The sequence below is a fragment of the Anabrus simplex genome, chromosome 13 (assembly GCF_040414725.1).
Source record: "Anabrus simplex isolate iqAnaSimp1 chromosome 13, ASM4041472v1, whole genome shotgun sequence".
NCBI lineage: Eukaryota > Metazoa > Arthropoda > Insecta > Orthoptera > Tettigoniidae > Anabrus > Anabrus simplex.
In genome coordinates, this window is record NC_090277.1 from 84,376,084 (window position 1) to 84,394,607 (window position 18,524).

Consider the following 18,524-nt stretch of genomic DNA (forward strand, 5'->3'; position numbering starts at 1 on the left):
GCTAACACAGCACAAAAGCGACCGAGAGCAGGTCAAGCCACATGGTATGGCTAAGGAAACAGACCATTTTTGAGCAGCGTTAGTCAAGTTTCCAGACTCTAACTAGTACAGATATCAACGTTTGGGTGTGTCGAAGGGAGCAGTGTCGCGTACGAGGTGGAAGGGCACGCGGGCACACAGCCGATTTAGATGCAATAAACGGAATTCGGTTACTAAAAACATATTTTCTCACCCGAATAATTATATTTAACCGGAAGTTTCCGTGAGAAAACGTGCTCAAACCGATAAAGCGTATCAAGAACTCCAGGAACTCCAGAGGGACCGAATGGACTGCTGGCCCTTCTACTGCTCGTGTGTACACCTGGCGTGATCTCGCGGCGTATCCTAACCTAATAGCTGTCACTCACCTATGCTGAGAGGAAAAGGAAGTATGTACAGGAAATCAGAGCCATGCAACGCGCAAGTCTGAGCTCATTTCGACTACCCAGCTCGTCGGCTCATAGATGGTCAAACCGGACTCATTGCTGCTCACTGGAAATGTGCGGTATCTAAACAGTGACCAATGTGTGTCAATCTAAACCCCAAATCAATCACCACTGATCTGCATTTAGTGAAGTACGTGTTATGCATCGGCTGTACAAGGAAAAAAAAAAAAAGATGTTCGGAGAACCAAACATGTGGCAACAATGTACCAATGAGCGAGTCACTTGAACTTCCCGGGTTTCCGAGCTGCTCGATCTGTCCAGACTCATTGTGATTGGACAGCATGGCCAGGTCGGTAGACTCATTTGTTCAGCCAAGTTGAGCACCTTCCAAACACTTATTGAACAAGAATACTCGAGCGGGACCAATTCCTGTAAACAGTGGCGCATGCTGGGATCAAGAAGCGAGCTACCACTATAGTTAGGCTATCCATTTTGATAGTTGGTTTAGGGCCGGTATGATAATAGAGGTTGAAACTGTTGGTTCAGTTTAAACTTCGGTTTATCTGTTAGTCGCGTATTCTTAAACTTAATCTTAAGTTTACCTAGAGAGTAATTTTACTGCCACTCATCTACCGTTTAAACTGAAGTTTAAGAATACATAACCTTACAACATGGCGGGACGAACGGATCTCGAAGATATTTTTGAAGTGTTTGAAGAAATACTAGGCAATGATAGGGAGCCACTTTCATAATATATGGAACGAAACAGTTTTTATTGAACAGGTTTAGGCTTACAAAACAGACGGCCATAACCCTATTTCAGCAAACTGGTGCTAGAATAAAACATGCAACGAAAATGTAAGAATGTAAAAATCACCTTTTGAACTGTTTGAATGTCAAAAGTATAAATTTTAGAAAATAAAGTAACTTCCTTCTATTTCAGAAATCATGCTGTAGAACCTCTCAGCCAGCTACTAATAGCATTGCGGTTTGATGCCTCCGGTAGTATGTTTATTACAATGGATATTTCGGGGGAATTCATAAGGCCACTGTTTCACGGACTATATAAATATTTCTGTACTAATTGCACAAGCAATTCTATTTCCTTACAAGTAAAATTAGGACAACGTTTATTGCTTTTATCCGCCATTTTACCTACAAGAAGTAAACAAAACATTATCGACAGTCATCTTTTCTCGCAAGTCACTGCTACGAAGATCGTACATTTCCTTCTTCACCTGAGGCCGGCCATTATAAGAATCAGCATCGGTTTAAACTCAAGTTACAGTTTAATTCAATATTTAGTTTAAACCTTCATTATGATACCGGCCCTTAGTGAACGTCAAGCGGTAAGCATTTTGAGCTGCAGCCGATAGCCAATGCAGTAGCCTGCTGTGTTGTCAAGGCTGCTTCACAAGCTACTGCCCTCCCCTGGCCTCTGCTACTGTCAATACTCAACACCAGATCAGTGGAGATGGTAGCCTACGGTTTAGCAAATTGAAGTCCGGTTTTGAGGCTAAATGGATACAATGTTTGCCCCGGTTCAATTCTAAGAATCAACCCAACCCTCTCGTACTCTTAATTTCTCAGGCTTGGGGACTGGGTCTTTATGACGTCTTCGCCATTCATTTCATCCTCATTAGGTCACCACCAAGCCTATACAGATGCCATGCACTATTATTATTAAATTAAAATTTTTAATGTTGCAGCATTACCAGAGGTCGTCACCATCTTTCACTGGTTTATTAGCTTCCTGGAGAGATCAGTGATGGTGTCCGACCCCATGATCACGGGTTCTATTCGAACCAACAAAAGAGAACAGTAAACCTGAAAGATTACATTTCATTTTAACAAAACTACCTGTTAAAAAACCTACATAACTCCTGTAACAGCAGCCCTGCAGTGTCTTCCTACAAGGATGTAGAAGTAAACGGGAGTAAAATACCAGCACTCTGTTATCTACATAATTAAGTCAGAAGTATGAGGTTAGCAGTGGCGATCTGACGGAGCGAAGCCTAGCACAGCTATCCTCCCGCTCTCCGCACCTATTGGACATTCAGCAGCATGCCGCGCGAAGTTATGCTAGGGGAGAGCGACGCAGACCCTGGACTGCAACATCAGTTTCCGATACCTTAAAATACGTGCGATGTATTTTCTCATTGCTTTCAAGTTTTGTAAATGGAACAATGTGTCAGATGCTTACAATATAATGTACTTTAGATTTCCATTTGAGGTTTAGGCTTCACTGATAGCCTTGGTAGCCCTCAAGTATACGCCACTGCCTGTAAATAAGTTTCAGGGAGTTTGTCATTTCTCACAGCTCTTCAGGAAATGTCAGTGTGTGGCGCGCGGAGAACAGAGTACGGTTTCCGTGCAACCAATGACCTCTGTTAAGGACAATCGACCCGAATCGACTACGGATATGGACATTGTGGATGCTGTACTCAATCTAGCTGTTAACGATTAATCATATACCGTAATCAAAGTACTCTACGCTCTAGTCATAACCGCTGGAGAATATCCAGGTAGGAAAAAAAAGCAAATTAAGTGAACGCGCTGTGAGATGACGAACCTAAAACTTCAGCTATCTTAATTCTGAACCGTTTATACATGTTCATGCGGTGTTTTTTTTTTTTTTTTTTTTTTTTTCAGTTTAAAAACCCCCTACGCAAATATTTCACTCTCCCTGCCTTCAATTCCGACAGGCATGCGCAGACGTGCGGTATGCATTTCAATAACAGTTTGTAACTTCCGCATTAAGCCATATATTATTGGATTAGACGGAAACCGAGACATTCGTACTTAAATTTTGCAAAGCTCTTCGAATGTAGAGAATCAGCGACTTCAAAGAATTGTTCAATATCTTTCGTTCGAATTAAGAAAATAAAAAAGGCTCAAAACAACATCACAGAGAAAATACTCCGTCGGTACTGCAACTCGTACGAATGAATTAATAAATAACTCTACAGGGTGACCTGTTCTCGGAGTCCTGGTCTTAAGTGAAATAATTTTGCAAAATGTATTTACCGAGAGAAACATAGTGGTATTAAAAAATGCAGTGACACGCAGGGTTACTGTTTTGCGTGAATCTATATTTTAATTCTCGAAACTAACGACGACAAAACATCGCTTCACTTTAACGCATGCGCATTATTGTCAAGTTCTTTGAGACTGATCCTGTCACAGTGAAAGTTGTTTTTGTTTGAGAGTCATCAGTCCATAGACTGGTTTGATACAGCTTTCCATGTCACCCTATTGTGTTCTAACCTTTTCATTTCTACGTAACTGCCGCATACTGCATCTGCCCTTATCTTCTTGTTATATTCATACCTTGGTCTACCCCTACCGTTCTTACCACCTACACTTCCCTCAAAAACCAACTATACAAGTCCTGGATGTCTCAAGATGTGTCCTATCATTCTATCTCTTCTTCTGGTCAAATCGATCTCCTCTCACCAATTCGATTCAGTATCTCATCATTCGTGATTCGATCTATCCATCTCACCTTCAGCATTCTTCTGTAACACCACATTTCAAAAGCTTCTATTCTCTTTCTTTCCGAGCTAGTTATCGTCCGTGTTTCACTTCCATACAATGCCACGCTCCACACGGAAGTCTTCAAAAAACCTATTTCTAATTCCTATATCAATTTTCGAGGTGAACAAATTTCTTTTTGTAGACAAGGCCTTCTTTACTTGTGCTAGTCTGCATTTTATGTCCTCCTTATTTCTACCATCATTAATTATTTTACTACCCAAGTAACGATATTCATTTACTTCCTTTAAGACTATTTCCTAATCTGATATTTCCTGCATCACCTGACTTTATTCGACCGCACTCCATTACTTTTGTTTTGGGCTTATTTATTTTCATCCTTTATTCCTCCTCCAAAACTCTGTCCATACCATTCAGCAATTTCTCCAGATCTTTTGCAGAGTCAGATTTAAAAAAAAAAACCAATATCATCGGCAAATGTCAGGGTTTTGATTTCCTCTCCTTGAATTTTGATACTATTTCCAAATTCCTCTTTGATTTCCTTTATTGCCTGTTCTATGTAAACAAAGAAAAGGAGAGGAGACAAACTGCAGCCTTGCCTCACTCCTTTCTGGATTGCTGCTTCTTTTTCAAAGCCCTCGATTCTTATCAACGCAGAGTGATTTTTGCATAGATAATTCTCCTTTCTCGGTATCTGATCCCGATCACCTTCAGAATATGTATAAGACATGAAATCACAATCGCGTCACTAATAGAACCTGTCCGTAAATGTAAACAGCATCTTAAAATATGTTTCTATTTGTTACATTTCAATCGGTAGGTATTTGAGATAACATTTTGTTTTTATACCTGTGGTTCTGAGAAGGGGGTAAAAAGCAGACATAAAAACTCACCGCTGGTCTGAATGGGGAAGGTGGATCACACCACAAAACACGTTGGCCAGGCCTGTTAAGTCTTCAGCCCAAAGGCTGGTTGGATCCTCAAACAGGTTATGTGGTTAGAGGAGAAACCACTTGTACATCAACAGCTTCCATTCTGTCACACTGTCAGCTGAAGCTACATTTCGGTCTGGTCTGTGCCAAGAGACCGATGGAAAAAAAAAAAACATGCACAGCAACAGTCTGTAAGTCTGCAGGGCAACATTTCAAAAGAATGGATTCATTATACGCAGATAATAAAAGTAGGTTATATCAACTCGGTTGGCCTTCGTGGTTCAGGCGGCAGCGCGCCGACCTCTGATTGCTGGATTGCGTGGTTCAAATCCCAATCACTTTATGTGAGATTTGTGCCGGACAAAACGAGGGCGGGACTCTGGTTTTCCCTGTCATCTTTCATTCCAGCAACACTCTCCATCATCAGTTCATTTCATATACCAATCATTCCCCCAGAGGAATACGACGGACTTCGGCAGACGGCACAATTCCTATCCTCGCCGCTAGATGGAGGCTTCATTCATTCCATTCCCGACCCGGTCGATCAAATGTGGTTATTTTGTGACATTGAGATAAGCTTTTTGTTGCCATTCTGTAAACCCAATATTCAAAAAGTTACTATTTCTCTGTATGCAGGCCTCGGCTCGTCGCGTACATTACTTCTGAAGAAGCCTCAACATTCCTTCTTATAGTCTGACAGGCTTCACAAGTCAGTCCCAGAAGGTTGGTGGTCGTCGCTCAGTTTATCCAAGATAGATGCAGGACGCGCAGCTGCTGGTTTGCATTCGGGAGATAGTGTGTTCGAACCTCACTGTCGGCGGCCCTGAAGGTGGTTTTCAGTTTTCAAACCAGGTAAATGCTGGGGCGGTACCTTAATTAAGGCCACGGCCGCTTCCTTCCCACTCCTAGCCCTGTCCTATTCCATCGTTGCCGTAAGACCTATGTGTCGGTGCGACGTAAAGTCGATTGAAAAAAATGCATATTATAATGGAGAGAGAAATGCATTTATTTCCGCTTCCCCCATTTGGAGGCCGCCATAAAGACAAAGATTACATAAAAAGTCGATTGACAACTACAAGGGTCGTATAAAATACGTCTATAAATAATTGGTATACCATATTATAGCCTACTTATTACTTAATAAAAACCTTATCAGTCAATAATTTTGAAATCCATGAGGAACTCCTTATAGCACTAAGATATAGCTAAGAGTATAAATGATTTCTTACTAATGTTAATGAGCCTTTCAGAGCTGCTAACCCAATGCCCTTAATAAATTGCTTATCCAAATTAAATTTCTTACAAAAGTTGTGAAATATTTGAGTAATGGTGCCTCTTGTTCCTATCATCAATCCTCAAACTTCTATGGAGTCCAGCTGATATTTCTCAGCGTAATATGGAATTGTATGTTGATATACACTGGCACCAAAATGTACTGGCACACCTACCATTATATATACATTCCGTACAAATAAAGCCAATGCCAAGAAATTGTTATATTTATTGAAATGTACAGTGGTAAACAAAAGGTTCTTCCAGTATAATTGGTTTCTCACAACAAAAATAACAGTTTACAAAACAAAATCGGCTGCTCTACACATCAAAAAAGTATTGGCACACCTACACACCTATACATAAATGAAGTCTTTGTAATTCACGTAATTCAAGTCTAGTAGCCTGTGTGCATACAGCTTTGGAGACGTCCTCTCCTGAGATCTTCGACCATTCCTCCAACAACACCGTCTGAAACTCGCACTTCCCTGTAGAACATTTTCAAACTTTTGTCTCCAAGTGAGCCCAAAGATGCTCTACTGGGTTAAGATTAGGGCTCTGTGTGGAGTGAACATTCTTCTTGGTGCATTGTATAACAACCACTCCCGCGTTTGCAGAACCGTATGTTTCGGGTAGTTGTCTTGTTGAAAGTAAAAAATGCCATCAAGGGCCAGTTTCTGTGCACTGCTACATAAGTGGCCTCGCAACACATCGGTATATTTACGATGATCCATGACAGCTTCAATAATTGTCAAGTCACCAACACCAGAAGCTCCCATGCATCCCCAAACCACTATGCTTCCTCCCCCACGTTTTACTGTAGGTAGGACATGTTGTGATTGGAGCTCTGTATTTGGTTTGCACCACACTTTAACATTTCCATCAGATCCAAACAAGTTAAATTCGCGTTCGTCAGAAAATATCACAGAATTCCAAAATTCAGTCGGTTTATTGACAATCATTGACGAACTGCAAGTATTTTCTTCGGTTAACTTCCAAAATAAATGGTTTATTTCTGGGAGATCTCCCATGAATATCAGCTGCATTCAAAACATTCCTAATAGTTTGAGCACTGACCTCTTTATTGGACTTGGACTAGATGTCCGATACAATCGACCCTGCATTTTTAAAGGGCTCTTTTAGTGAAAGACGAACTATGCTTCGACGCTCCCTACATGTAAGAACACTTGGACGTCCAGATCTGCGTTTAATGTCTGTTGTACCAGTCTCTTGAAACTTCTTATTACCCGCACTGTTGTATATGTAACAAATGTTCTTTACCAATTTCACGGTAACTTTTACCCTGCGAATGCAAGAAAACCACCTTGTTGAGGAACGACACGGAATGCTCCTTCCCATTCGGATTCATCGTGACAAGTGAATGATCCATACACTGGTCGTCCGGCAAGCGACTGAACTGTTTCCCAACTCCAACTGCACAAATATGGTACGCGCGGCGCTGTCTGTAAAGCTCAACAACGAAAAGTCGTACAGTGTGCTAATACCTTTTTGAGCAGGAGAAAACCCTAATTTAATAGATTACATATGTTTATGTTGTGTTGGAAAAATAGTTTAATATACAAATTATTTCCTAGTATTGATACAATTGTATTATATGCGAAAAGGTGTCTGTGCCAATACTTTTTGGTGCCAGTGTACTTGTGCACATCATGTGGTTGAGTGGATGATGCCTCGGTTCGAATTGTGGGCTCTAGTGTCTCGGATTCAGTTTCAGCCAATGAACGTATGGCAGAGAATAAGTTCATACTAGACAAAAATTTCCTGAAAATTTGCCCCGTATTTTTTGTCACACGCTGTAGAGAGCAATATTAGTAACGCAAAGTAACAATTGTGATATGTTAGTTTTTAGCCTTCCTAACTACACTATAACATTCCACTTACAGCATCTACAATACACCAAGCTATATTTATTTGGACCACGAAAGTGGGAAATCTTCACCGTTTATTCTCGAGCCTTATTGCTCCATAACTCCCCTAGCAATCCTTTTAACTTCTGCTCTTTGTATTCTCAAGTTAGTTTCCTTAAGAGGCACTTTCATTCAACGGATACCATCCATATTTCCTTTCTTGTAGTAGTTCTTCAATGTCTCTGCCCTAAAATCCCTTTTACAGGACTTGGCGTAGATTGTCCATTTTTAACGTTTTATAAATTCCTCCATGCAGGACATGGTTCTTCAATATTACGTCGGCAAATCTAAATCAATATAATTATAATTTCGTCTGTACACTTCAAATGTTTGTCTCATACTTCCTATCAGGTATCCAAAAGTGGGAAGTAGATTCAGTACAATCCGTTTGTTTGTTTCATCTCGAGGATAGGACTAAACCTAATTTCTAGAAAATCAGTATTGAGCCGGGTTGTGCACTAGACTGTATACTGTTTCATTACTTTACAGTGATGTAGCAATATTAAGGGGGCTAAAACAGCAAATGTCTCCGGTACAAACTGCGCATAATATGTGTGTGAAATATATAACTTACGACATTTTGTTTTTCTTGCATTTTTAAATAACAAATATATTCGCAATTATTGTATTTTTCACTAACTTACAAATATATCCACAAATAATAGTTCTATCTAAAACTTTTATATAACAAAAGTTGTCGAAGATGAAATTTCCATCATTTTCTGTCTGACATATTTTAGTGTACGAGCTAAGATAACTGAGAAATCCAATCAATTAGATTACACCGACATGAGGTAATGAGGTAACTGGCGATGGTGATCAGGAAGATATTGGAAGTGCAGCAGTGTGGTAACTAATTATGTTCTGCTGCTAACCCTATGGGTGTGACCTGTGCTATAACCTGTTAACGAGAGGCAGTACATCCAATCCGCTATATCTTCTTATTCTGCTTCTTTTTCTTTTATGACCGCATAGGATCACTTTAGTCAGTCCATCGTTCAGGTCCCTTTGAAGGTACGTTCGGACTTGCGGTTCTTCCAGTACTTCTCCAGACACTCCGATCTTCGTGCCCTTTCCTCAGTCGAAAATATGCGTGCTGTTGGTTTGTTTCATGTAAGGGTAAAGCGGAGGTTTGTATTCTTGAGTTTTGTATTCAATTTTATCCGCAATATAATTAAATGAATTACAAACAGACTTCAGTCTTCCTTGAATTGTATATCATTGTAAATTGTATCCCAAAAAGGGAGGTATTCCAAGCAAATATGGACCTTGTCTTGCATTTTCACATCAACTCTTGATCTCGTGTGACCCCGATGGCGGTAAGTTTGCGACGCCTAGGGATTGGCCCTTCCCTTTTGTTCTGACGATACAGTCTTTGTTCGAAGGGTCACATTTCTGATTACACTATCACTTCTCTATTTTTGTCGTACTTTACGTACAGGCTGCCCGACGTGTCGAATACAGTACAGTATTCTAGACCCAAGGTAATCAAAGACTGGCTACTTCGGTCGAATAGGGAAACATGAGTCGTTGCCTTGATACAGAATACTGTACTGTATTCAAATATCGGCCACCTGAACGTTAAGTGCATCCCAATCTGGACGAAGAACATAATTCAGATGTATTCCGTAACTCCGAGATGAATTAACCCATCTTCATGAAATTCGATCAGTTTCATTCTATAGGGTATCGAATATCGAACTGATAGATATTCGAGTAAAGAGAGTGGAAGAAAAGAAATGATGACGTACAGTACAGTATTTCACACATTGCTTGAGTTAGTTCCTTGAGGCGAGTATGGCGAGAAGTGGACAACCCTGAGGTCGGGTGCGCACTACAGCAGGATCGATGGCTGGTGGAGAGTAGTGCGCTTGCGCAGCCCTGCAGCCCTCCACAACATTACCTCCAGCTGCCATTAAAAACACAAGCTTCTTTTTGCCAAGAGAAACAAGTTAAATACACCACGCCTACGTAGGACGACCAAACCCCTCGCTCGCTGCTTGCTTTTTACCCACACTCAACAATATCTTCAATTCGTCAAACATTTAAAATGCAGGCAGTCCAACATTAGCATTGTTTGCGCTTCACTGCAACTCGGCAAAAAAACACACAGGTCGCTAGAGCAGATAACCCGTCATGTTGCCAAGCATAAACATAGCACGCACAATTTGTAGCACAAAATGAAAACGAGAGAAGAATGCAAAACCTGCACACGTCTAGCAATTCTGGATGTGCCTCAATTGGTGATAAATAAGTCAGTTCGTCATGTCATACAAAAATATAGTCTATAAAACACAACCCGGCAATCAGCAAATTAAAAATGTCAAGGGACAGTTTTATAAAGGAACTAAAACTAAGTTCACGTATAAAACTCAAAATAACGAATTTTTTTACTCTTGTTTCGTAAAGCACGTCTCCTTGCAAAAGAATATATATGTATTTTTATGGAAATTTCTAAAAGAATTCAGAAAATGTGAAACCTCGTTCTGAGACAGGTGAATAAACATTAAAAATAGTTTCCTGCAAAAGTACTTTTTTCCTTCCACTTTTAGGAACACACGGCATATGAATTATTATATCTAGAGATATTAATTTTGCACTCATTGATGGCTATAATGCAAAACAAAATCCTACAATTTTGAACCTAACTTCTAAACTGTGTTATTTCGGATGATGATGATGCTGCTGATGATTATGTTTGCTGTTTAAAGAGACCTAACAGCTAGGCTATCGGCCCCTAATGGCACGAGCTGCAACGAAACGAAAATTAAAACTTCAAAATGTACCCATGTCTAGAATCTAAAACTAATGATAATGAAAACGTGATCGTGAAACAAAAACAATCAGTGGATCAAATTCACATGCCTTAATTACTGGGACGATGCTTATTATCTAAGGGAGGTCGAAAATCAACGTTACCGCCCCTCAACATCGTACTAATCACTAGTAAAGCAGAAACATGGTGTTCCTCCTAGTGGCACTAATCACAGGTAACACAGACCCAGGGTGTTCTTCATACAGGCACATGTAGTAGTACTAATCGCATTTTAAGTCTACCCATGGTGTTCATATCACAAGTAATCTCATGGTTCTTTTAGCCGCCTCTTACGACAGGCAGAGGATCCCGGAGTGAATTCTTCGGCGGGGGAGGGGGTGGGGGTGGTGGTGTATTTCCACACCTTCACAAGTAGTTATAAAGAACGGAACATTCGGTGCCTAGATGTATTTTCACGATCAATTAGTACATTTGAAAGTAAACTCCTTTCTCGGGGGTCGCATCCAATTGAATGGTTGAGTTTTCCCGGCTTAAAGGCCGTGAGAGCATTTTGACGAGTGGAGACCCTTATCAAACCGCGACCAGCACTTTCCTGTAAGTTTCTTGTTACATTACGTAAGACGGGCCATTCCAAGTGGGCAGCCCCCGTGCTGGGCCCGTGACAGCCCCGGGCAGAGAGCGAGCCCCGAGGAGAGAGAAAAAGACTGAGGGGGAGTGACGGCACATTTCATGAGATATAGAAAGAATTCAAGAATTTAAAAAAAAATCAGCCTTAATAAATACAACAAAACAAAATTGTCCTTTTTCCTGCATTTACGACGGCATCTGACATTTATTTCATTTAATCAACTAATTATTTGAGCGGAATGAATGCATAACCCTGCTTCAAAAGCAACATCGGACAAATATAACCTAGCTTTACTCTTATCCAGGTTCATGACAGAGAATGTGTGTTCGCGAAGGCATGTAGAGCCAAACATAGCAACTAATTTGCACGTCAATACACGGAAGCCTTTTCTGTTCCAAGTTCTTAAGTAAATGCAAGAAGGCCCTCCTGGAATACGTATCTTTGAAAACTGTGTTACACTAAAACCTTGTCAGCTCTCTCTTAGGCTCGACGGAACCTGTTCAAAATTTACAGAAAAGAGCGCCATAAACATGTTTAATTCAGGCGATATTTCTTCAATATGTCCAAACCATTGTCGAATTGTTACACTGCTTTACAGTAACTATCAGTGTTACAATCGGAGAAGTCATATATTTTTAATTATGAAAACTCTTCAAAATCTCCATCCTGTTTTTGGTTTTTAAACAATGAAAGTTCCATGTTAAAGGCACGAATTCTGTTACACATGGCACCAATCTACATATTTCTGCCTTGCAAAGAAACATTTAAGGGCATATGGAATGGTCAAAATTGTCAAAATAATCATATTTTATGTTTTTATATTTTATGAATTCCTCAAGTCTTCCCTTTAAAGTGACGTATAATACATGACAGTTTAACCATTACAAATTGCCATAAATTTAATTTAAACATGCGTTAGCAATATGAAAATTGCTAGCAATGCCAGCGGAAACGAGATGAATTAAATTGCCATAACTGTAGCAAATATTTAAAAGCAAAAGAAGAAAGAATTCCCTATGTCCTTTCCACACACACACACGTCTTCCTTTTGCCTGTATGGAGTAAATGGCGTCCACATTTAGAGATCTGTCCAGTCCCCAGCTGTTAGCGAAGTATCTTCATGGCAAAAGACAAAACCCCAATGAATCGGTAAAAAATGTTACATGGTCTCGCCTTCCTACAAGCACTTTTATGGGCATAAACACATGAAGATTTGAGTTCTGGATGCAGTGTCCAATTTTAATAAAGGCAACATTGCCAAATGTCATGGAGTTAGGACTAAAAATAGAAAGGAATTGTGTCAATGCCACGAAGGAGTTGGACTGAGAGTGACGACAAGCTGAAAGAATGGCTGAGGAAGTGCAAAAATAAAAATAAATAAAATAAAAATGCTAGAGAATCCAGAGACAAGGCTAAACAAAGCCTGGAAGACTTGTATGAATTACAGGAAGATCCAGATTCTCCATCGTATGGGACAGGGATGCAATGATATATGAACACACGTGAGAAAAGTTTCAACTGCGGTTTTTTCCAGTTTCTTATTTTTTAATGTATTTTCCTTTTCTATGTGACTATCACAGAACTGTGTAATTTTCACCATCAAACTGCCTTATATTGATTCATATTTTAACAGAGGGATTTCTTTAAGCAATACTCTTTGAGACTTGACTGTTTAAGAAAAAGTAATTAACATTTGGCACTTTAATAAAATATTTTCTAACTCACCTGAAGTCCAATCAAATAACGGCTGTCTTAACACGTTACGTTGGCTATGAAGAGTATGTGGCAGAAATTTCATTATCATAACTTTATAAGATCCTGAGGAAAAGGAACATCCAGTGTGTACGTCCTCACATCACCACTCATCGTCACTCATTAATTCAAGTAACTGTGCCCATTCGTGACATATATTCGTTGCCATCGAAACAATATTAATCAACGTTGTACCTAACTAGGAATAAAATGAATAAAACATCGTGTTCTCCGAGAATAATATATTTTTCGCTACGTGTATTTTATGCCCCAACTGAAATGAAAATGTAAGCAAGTTTGCAGTTTTATGCGACTGTTGATATCGATATCTCACCCATGAGACCTGCAAATTTTACATTTTTTTCTCAATCATGAACGAACTGCATTTTGAAAGAAACTGCACTGAATTTAGTAGAAGATCTAGTCCCATCGTTTCTCTAATTTGAAATCAATCTCTCTGTACTTTGCATTGAAAGAATACCACGTAGGCTGGCTGGTAATAGACAATGTCACTCTTTCAGCACGGCAGAACAGAGCTGGTCCCAAGTTTGCGGGTCCAATCCTGGATTTCTGAAGAGCGATAAATAACCTCGACACCACATGTCGTTGTTCGTATGTTAAAGATATCTGATGGCGTATCTCAGCCGGTTCCGCAGTCGAGCCTATTTTTTATTCTGACGCCCCAGGTTCAGTTCCCGGCTACACCACTGGGAATACCGGCTACCGTGTTGGCCTTTGCTCCTAAGAGTCAAGGGTTCGATACCCGACTGAGTCGGGAATTTTAACCATAACTGGCTAATTCGTCTGGCTCGGGGATTGGGTGTGTGTATATGTGTGCAGTCTTCCGCATTAGAATTCATTATAGGTAGGGTCCCCATCCTCAAGCAGGTCGCCTATACGGCGCCAGGCCTCTCCGGAGGCGATACGCCATTGTTATTTCCTAGATCTGACGGCAGGTTCGAAGTGAAAACAATACGAGCTATCTGAAAGACAGATAGTGGCCCCGGTCCTGAAAGCCAAGAGGATTCGTTGTTCCGGCCAAGTGTCACCTCGTAATCTGCAGGCCTCCATGCTGAATTCCGCATTCGTTGTCAGACAGCAGCACAATCAGAATGTCAAAATTATTAGATAGGCCGCGTAGATGGTACCACTAACTCTGAGTACAGGACACACAGATCGAGCTAAATGCAGGGAAGTACAAGAGAACTTGAGAATTCTCCACTTCCACTCCGATACCCAACACACCCCACTCCGATCCACATGTTACATATAAATCTCGACTACCGTGTTGACAACTCCAAATTGATATACGTACGAGTGCGTGTCTATTTTTCACTATTTAATGGTCGCCGCCCTGATGGATGGCACCGTTGTGTGCACACCCATCACTAATTATTTTCCACATTCCCGGACCTGAAGCCGGGCTATTTATGGCATGATAATCATCCACTACCATTATCACAACATATATCCACACCAAAAAGTGATCACTTGGAAATATCTAATAAGGAACCTACTTGAGTGCAATGTCGCTGACAATAGTGGCAGCTAATGTCTCACTATGCTCACACAAGATAATTATGTTACTGTTTTTACGTCCCACTAACTGCTTTTTCTTTTCGGCTTTCGGAGACGATGCGCACAGGAGAACGACAGGAGATATACGTACGGGATATGCGGAGAACAACATTCTATGGAGTGTATTTGGAACATTTCAGAAAATGTTGAAAACAAACCCTAAACTAGCATCATGCTCACCGAACGAAATATGAGACCACAATGATTGCGAAAACTCGCACCAGCAGGATCAAAGAACTGTAAAACGTTCAGCATGATTATCTAGATACAACTACTACAGAAACCTTCAGCCTCTAAATTTCTAAACAGTGTCTCGGCGGATAAAAACTGTATGGTCGTGCGGATAATTTTGCTGTTAATTTCTAAATAATGAAGTTTATCGACTTTTACTCAGGTATACTCTTATTTTTGCTTGTGGTTAGGCGACCCTTTACAGTGGTATGGGAGAATAGCGATATATAAAGAGCCTGGAGACCATAACTGGCTCCTGCCCGCAATTGGTGGAAGGAAGGAACAACGGTTCCGATTCAATACGTCTGTAGTTGCCGTAAGAGGAAATCCCTCATAAATCTGTGACTGTAGTCTGTCTGGCGCCAGGCATCAAGCTCTTGTATTATGTTAAGAGATCTATCCGTTTCAATACCTTGGGTGCAATATCTTTAAATATTTACAATATCTGCGGATAACCATTCGCGGATGAGGATGAAGAACGTGGGGATGCAGGGCTCTAACGATAAGCTGCTTCACCGACTGATTCGCATTCAACTGCATGCGATTACTTACCATCAGTTATCATCACCACGTTATACCAATACAGTAATAGTTCATTTTGTATAAGAGTGGATACTCAGCTGACCGTCCTGAACGTTTTACAATTTCCAAGAAGAGTACAGCTGCTGAACAGCAGTGGCCTTTCTAAGACCACGAAGAGTCGAGCGACTGTCATCGCCGCTATTCCACTTCGAATGACACTTCTTGCGAAGTACAGTTCGGCCAACCATGCAAATAGTGTATTTTTCACACTCCTGCTATAAATTTGAGAAACCGTTTTGTGGTGACTAGTAGAACGTCTCTTCCGAGAACCAGTGACTTTACATCGTGGCAATGATTGATCTTGCTGGCGCGATCGTTTCTGGCCACTGTGGCGCATCACTTTTCATCGCTGCTCACTGCCGAAGTTGGTTAGATTTGAACATTTTGTAAATGAGAATAACTATGATACCCATTTTGTGAAGTTTACCAAAAACACTCCATAGCAGATTGCTCTCAACATACAGTTCGTGTCTTTCTCCCGTGCACATCGGAGTCATTAGCAGCTAATGTTTTGCTGTCAACAATTACCGACATTTTCCAATGGTCCCAAGAAACTCAGGGTCCCTGATCATTTTCAGTGTTTCATACATCTTAGACTTAAAAATCTTATGATTTAAATTTGTAGTTTTCTCAAATTTCCCAACATGAAAAAAACAACCCGGATGTAATATATATTTTTCATTATAAATGCTCACCTGCTGCGGGTGTTGGTGCGCTTGGGGCGATTGTTGAGGCGGCGGGTGCTGGCCGGGGGAGGGTGGTGGGTGTTGGGGTTGTGGGGACGGCTGCGGGTGTGGGGGAGGTTGGGGGGACGGTTGGGGCTGGGGCTGCTGGCTTGACGGGGACGGGCCAGACGACCCACTACCGGGCCCGCTCTGACTCTGCGGACCTTGCGCTTGTTGTTGTTGTTGCTGCTGCTGCTGTTGCTGCTGCGCCCAGGACGCCCGCTGCTCGCTGCCATACAGCTGCTGCTGACTCGACGGCCCAACCGGCTGGCCGTATGGGGTGCCCAGCTACAACAAACAGAATAACACCGTTCACATAGTACGTCTAGCAAAACAACTCCTATGGTTTAAATTAAAACACAGTTCTGATAGGCAAGGAACGTGATTTGGAGAAGAGAGAGTCGAGACTAACATTTTAAAAAAAATGACAACACTACAACTGAATGAGTTAAACATTTCTGTTACACGGGAAGCGTAATCACACAGGATAACAGATGTACAAGTGAAGACAAGCTGTGACAAAAATGCTTTCCTGAGAAAGAAAGATCTTCGAAAAAGCAAGCTTGGCAGTTTGGATTTTTTAAAGAAAAGCTTTCGCAAAAGTATTCGTGTAGAGAGCACTCTACTGAATGGAAGTGAAACGTGGACGCTCGAAAAGCAGAGCTGACGTGGCGGAGATGTGGATGAGGAAGAAGGCGACAAGAACCAGCCGGATGGAAAGAAAACCGAATGAACAAGTATTACAAGAAGTTAGAAAGGATAGGAAGTTATTAAGTGAAGTGGAAGTGAGAAAAATATATTCTGAGACAACACTATGATCACGACTTACTACACACACCTATAGTTGACCCAACATAGATGTAATTTATTCATCATGCACAGAGCCCCTAGTCTTCAATGACATTTGAACGTTTTTTAAACAATCTGCTTTACGTCACATCGATACAGATAGGTCTTATGGCGACGATCGGACAGGAAAGGACTACGAGAGAGAAGAAATTGGCCGTGGCCTTAAGGTACAGTCCCAACATCTGCCAGGTGCGAAAATGGGGAGGCGACGGAAAACTACATTCAGGGCTGTCGACGGTGGGATTCGAACCCACTATCTCCCGACCCTAACCGCACGGCCAACTCGCTCGGTACTCTAACTATACACAACGTTAGCCACCAAATGGATGGCATCAGAAATGATTTTCCGAGACAAAATCAACCCTCATAAAGGTTGTGACAAGAAAACGGGACTCTCGATGAATACAGCCCACTACAGCATTAAGAATACGATTTTACGAGTCTCTGCAAAAAGTGGTCATCGACTCCATGTACCCCAATACCATGCATAGTCGGGACTGGTAACGTATTTGTGCGTAATAATTATTATTTATGTTAAGGGTGAAGTGGAATTCACCTTGCAGTGAAATAGAAAGTAATGGAACAACAATAATGGCCAAGGATAGGATTTTAAACCACATCGTATATCCAGTGGCTAAGTGCACTCCATCATAGTCACTCCCACCACGAGGATAAGAAATCGAAACCAGGAAGCTCCTATTCCGTTCATAGAAGTGAAGTGTGCTCACGTTTCTTCTGCTATTCCGTACCACTTCATTTATGATGATACTACCCGCCGCAGCTTCGCCCGCGATTGTTTTAATAGTAAAGGTCTAATGGCGTTAATATCTCACTTCGTTATGAAGTATTTGGTACAAATCTGATTTTGTGACAGAATTTCCTTCTTCAACCCTTTGCACCTCTTGTAAGTCGAATTTTAAAAATGCAGAAATTGTATTTTAAGCATTTATTGAAGAATGTTTCAGTGCAAAGTCGAAGTTGTATTTCATGTCGTGACCGAGAAAATCGAAAGAAAAAGAGGTCAATTTCGAATATGACACTGAGCTAGGTGTGAAAGTAAATGAAATTGTCATAATATTAGATATGCAGATCACATCTTAATTATATCCGACATCACTGGAGGTTTTCAAGGAGTGCCCAGTAGAATTCATCTCAGTGGATTAAGATATGATCTAAACATAAATACCAAAAAACAAAGTCCATAGAATTTAGCACAAGCGTCCATGAAGGTGTTTCCATTTCATTAAACAATCTACACTTTCGATGAGTAAGTCAGTTTACATAAGTTGGGAGCACCATAACAGACCCTGAAAAAGAGATCAAACGCCGTATTGAGATTTCCAGATCTTTC

General features: G+C 40.9%; 1 protein-coding gene across 7 annotated transcripts in view; it reads right to left on the reverse strand.

Annotated features, from left to right (window-relative positions):
* Positions 1-18,524, reverse strand: part of LOC136884883 (trithorax group protein osa) — a 744,453-nt gene that overhangs the window by 400,697 nt on the left and 325,232 nt on the right. For all 7 annotated transcript variants that reach the window (XM_067157182.2, XM_067157180.2, XM_067157183.2 and 4 more), the window contains exon 3: positions 16,295-16,612. In XM_067157182.2, coding sequence (XP_067013283.2) covers positions 16,295-16,612 — 318 coding nt within the window. The remainder of the gene's footprint in view (positions 1-16,294; positions 16,613-18,524) is intronic.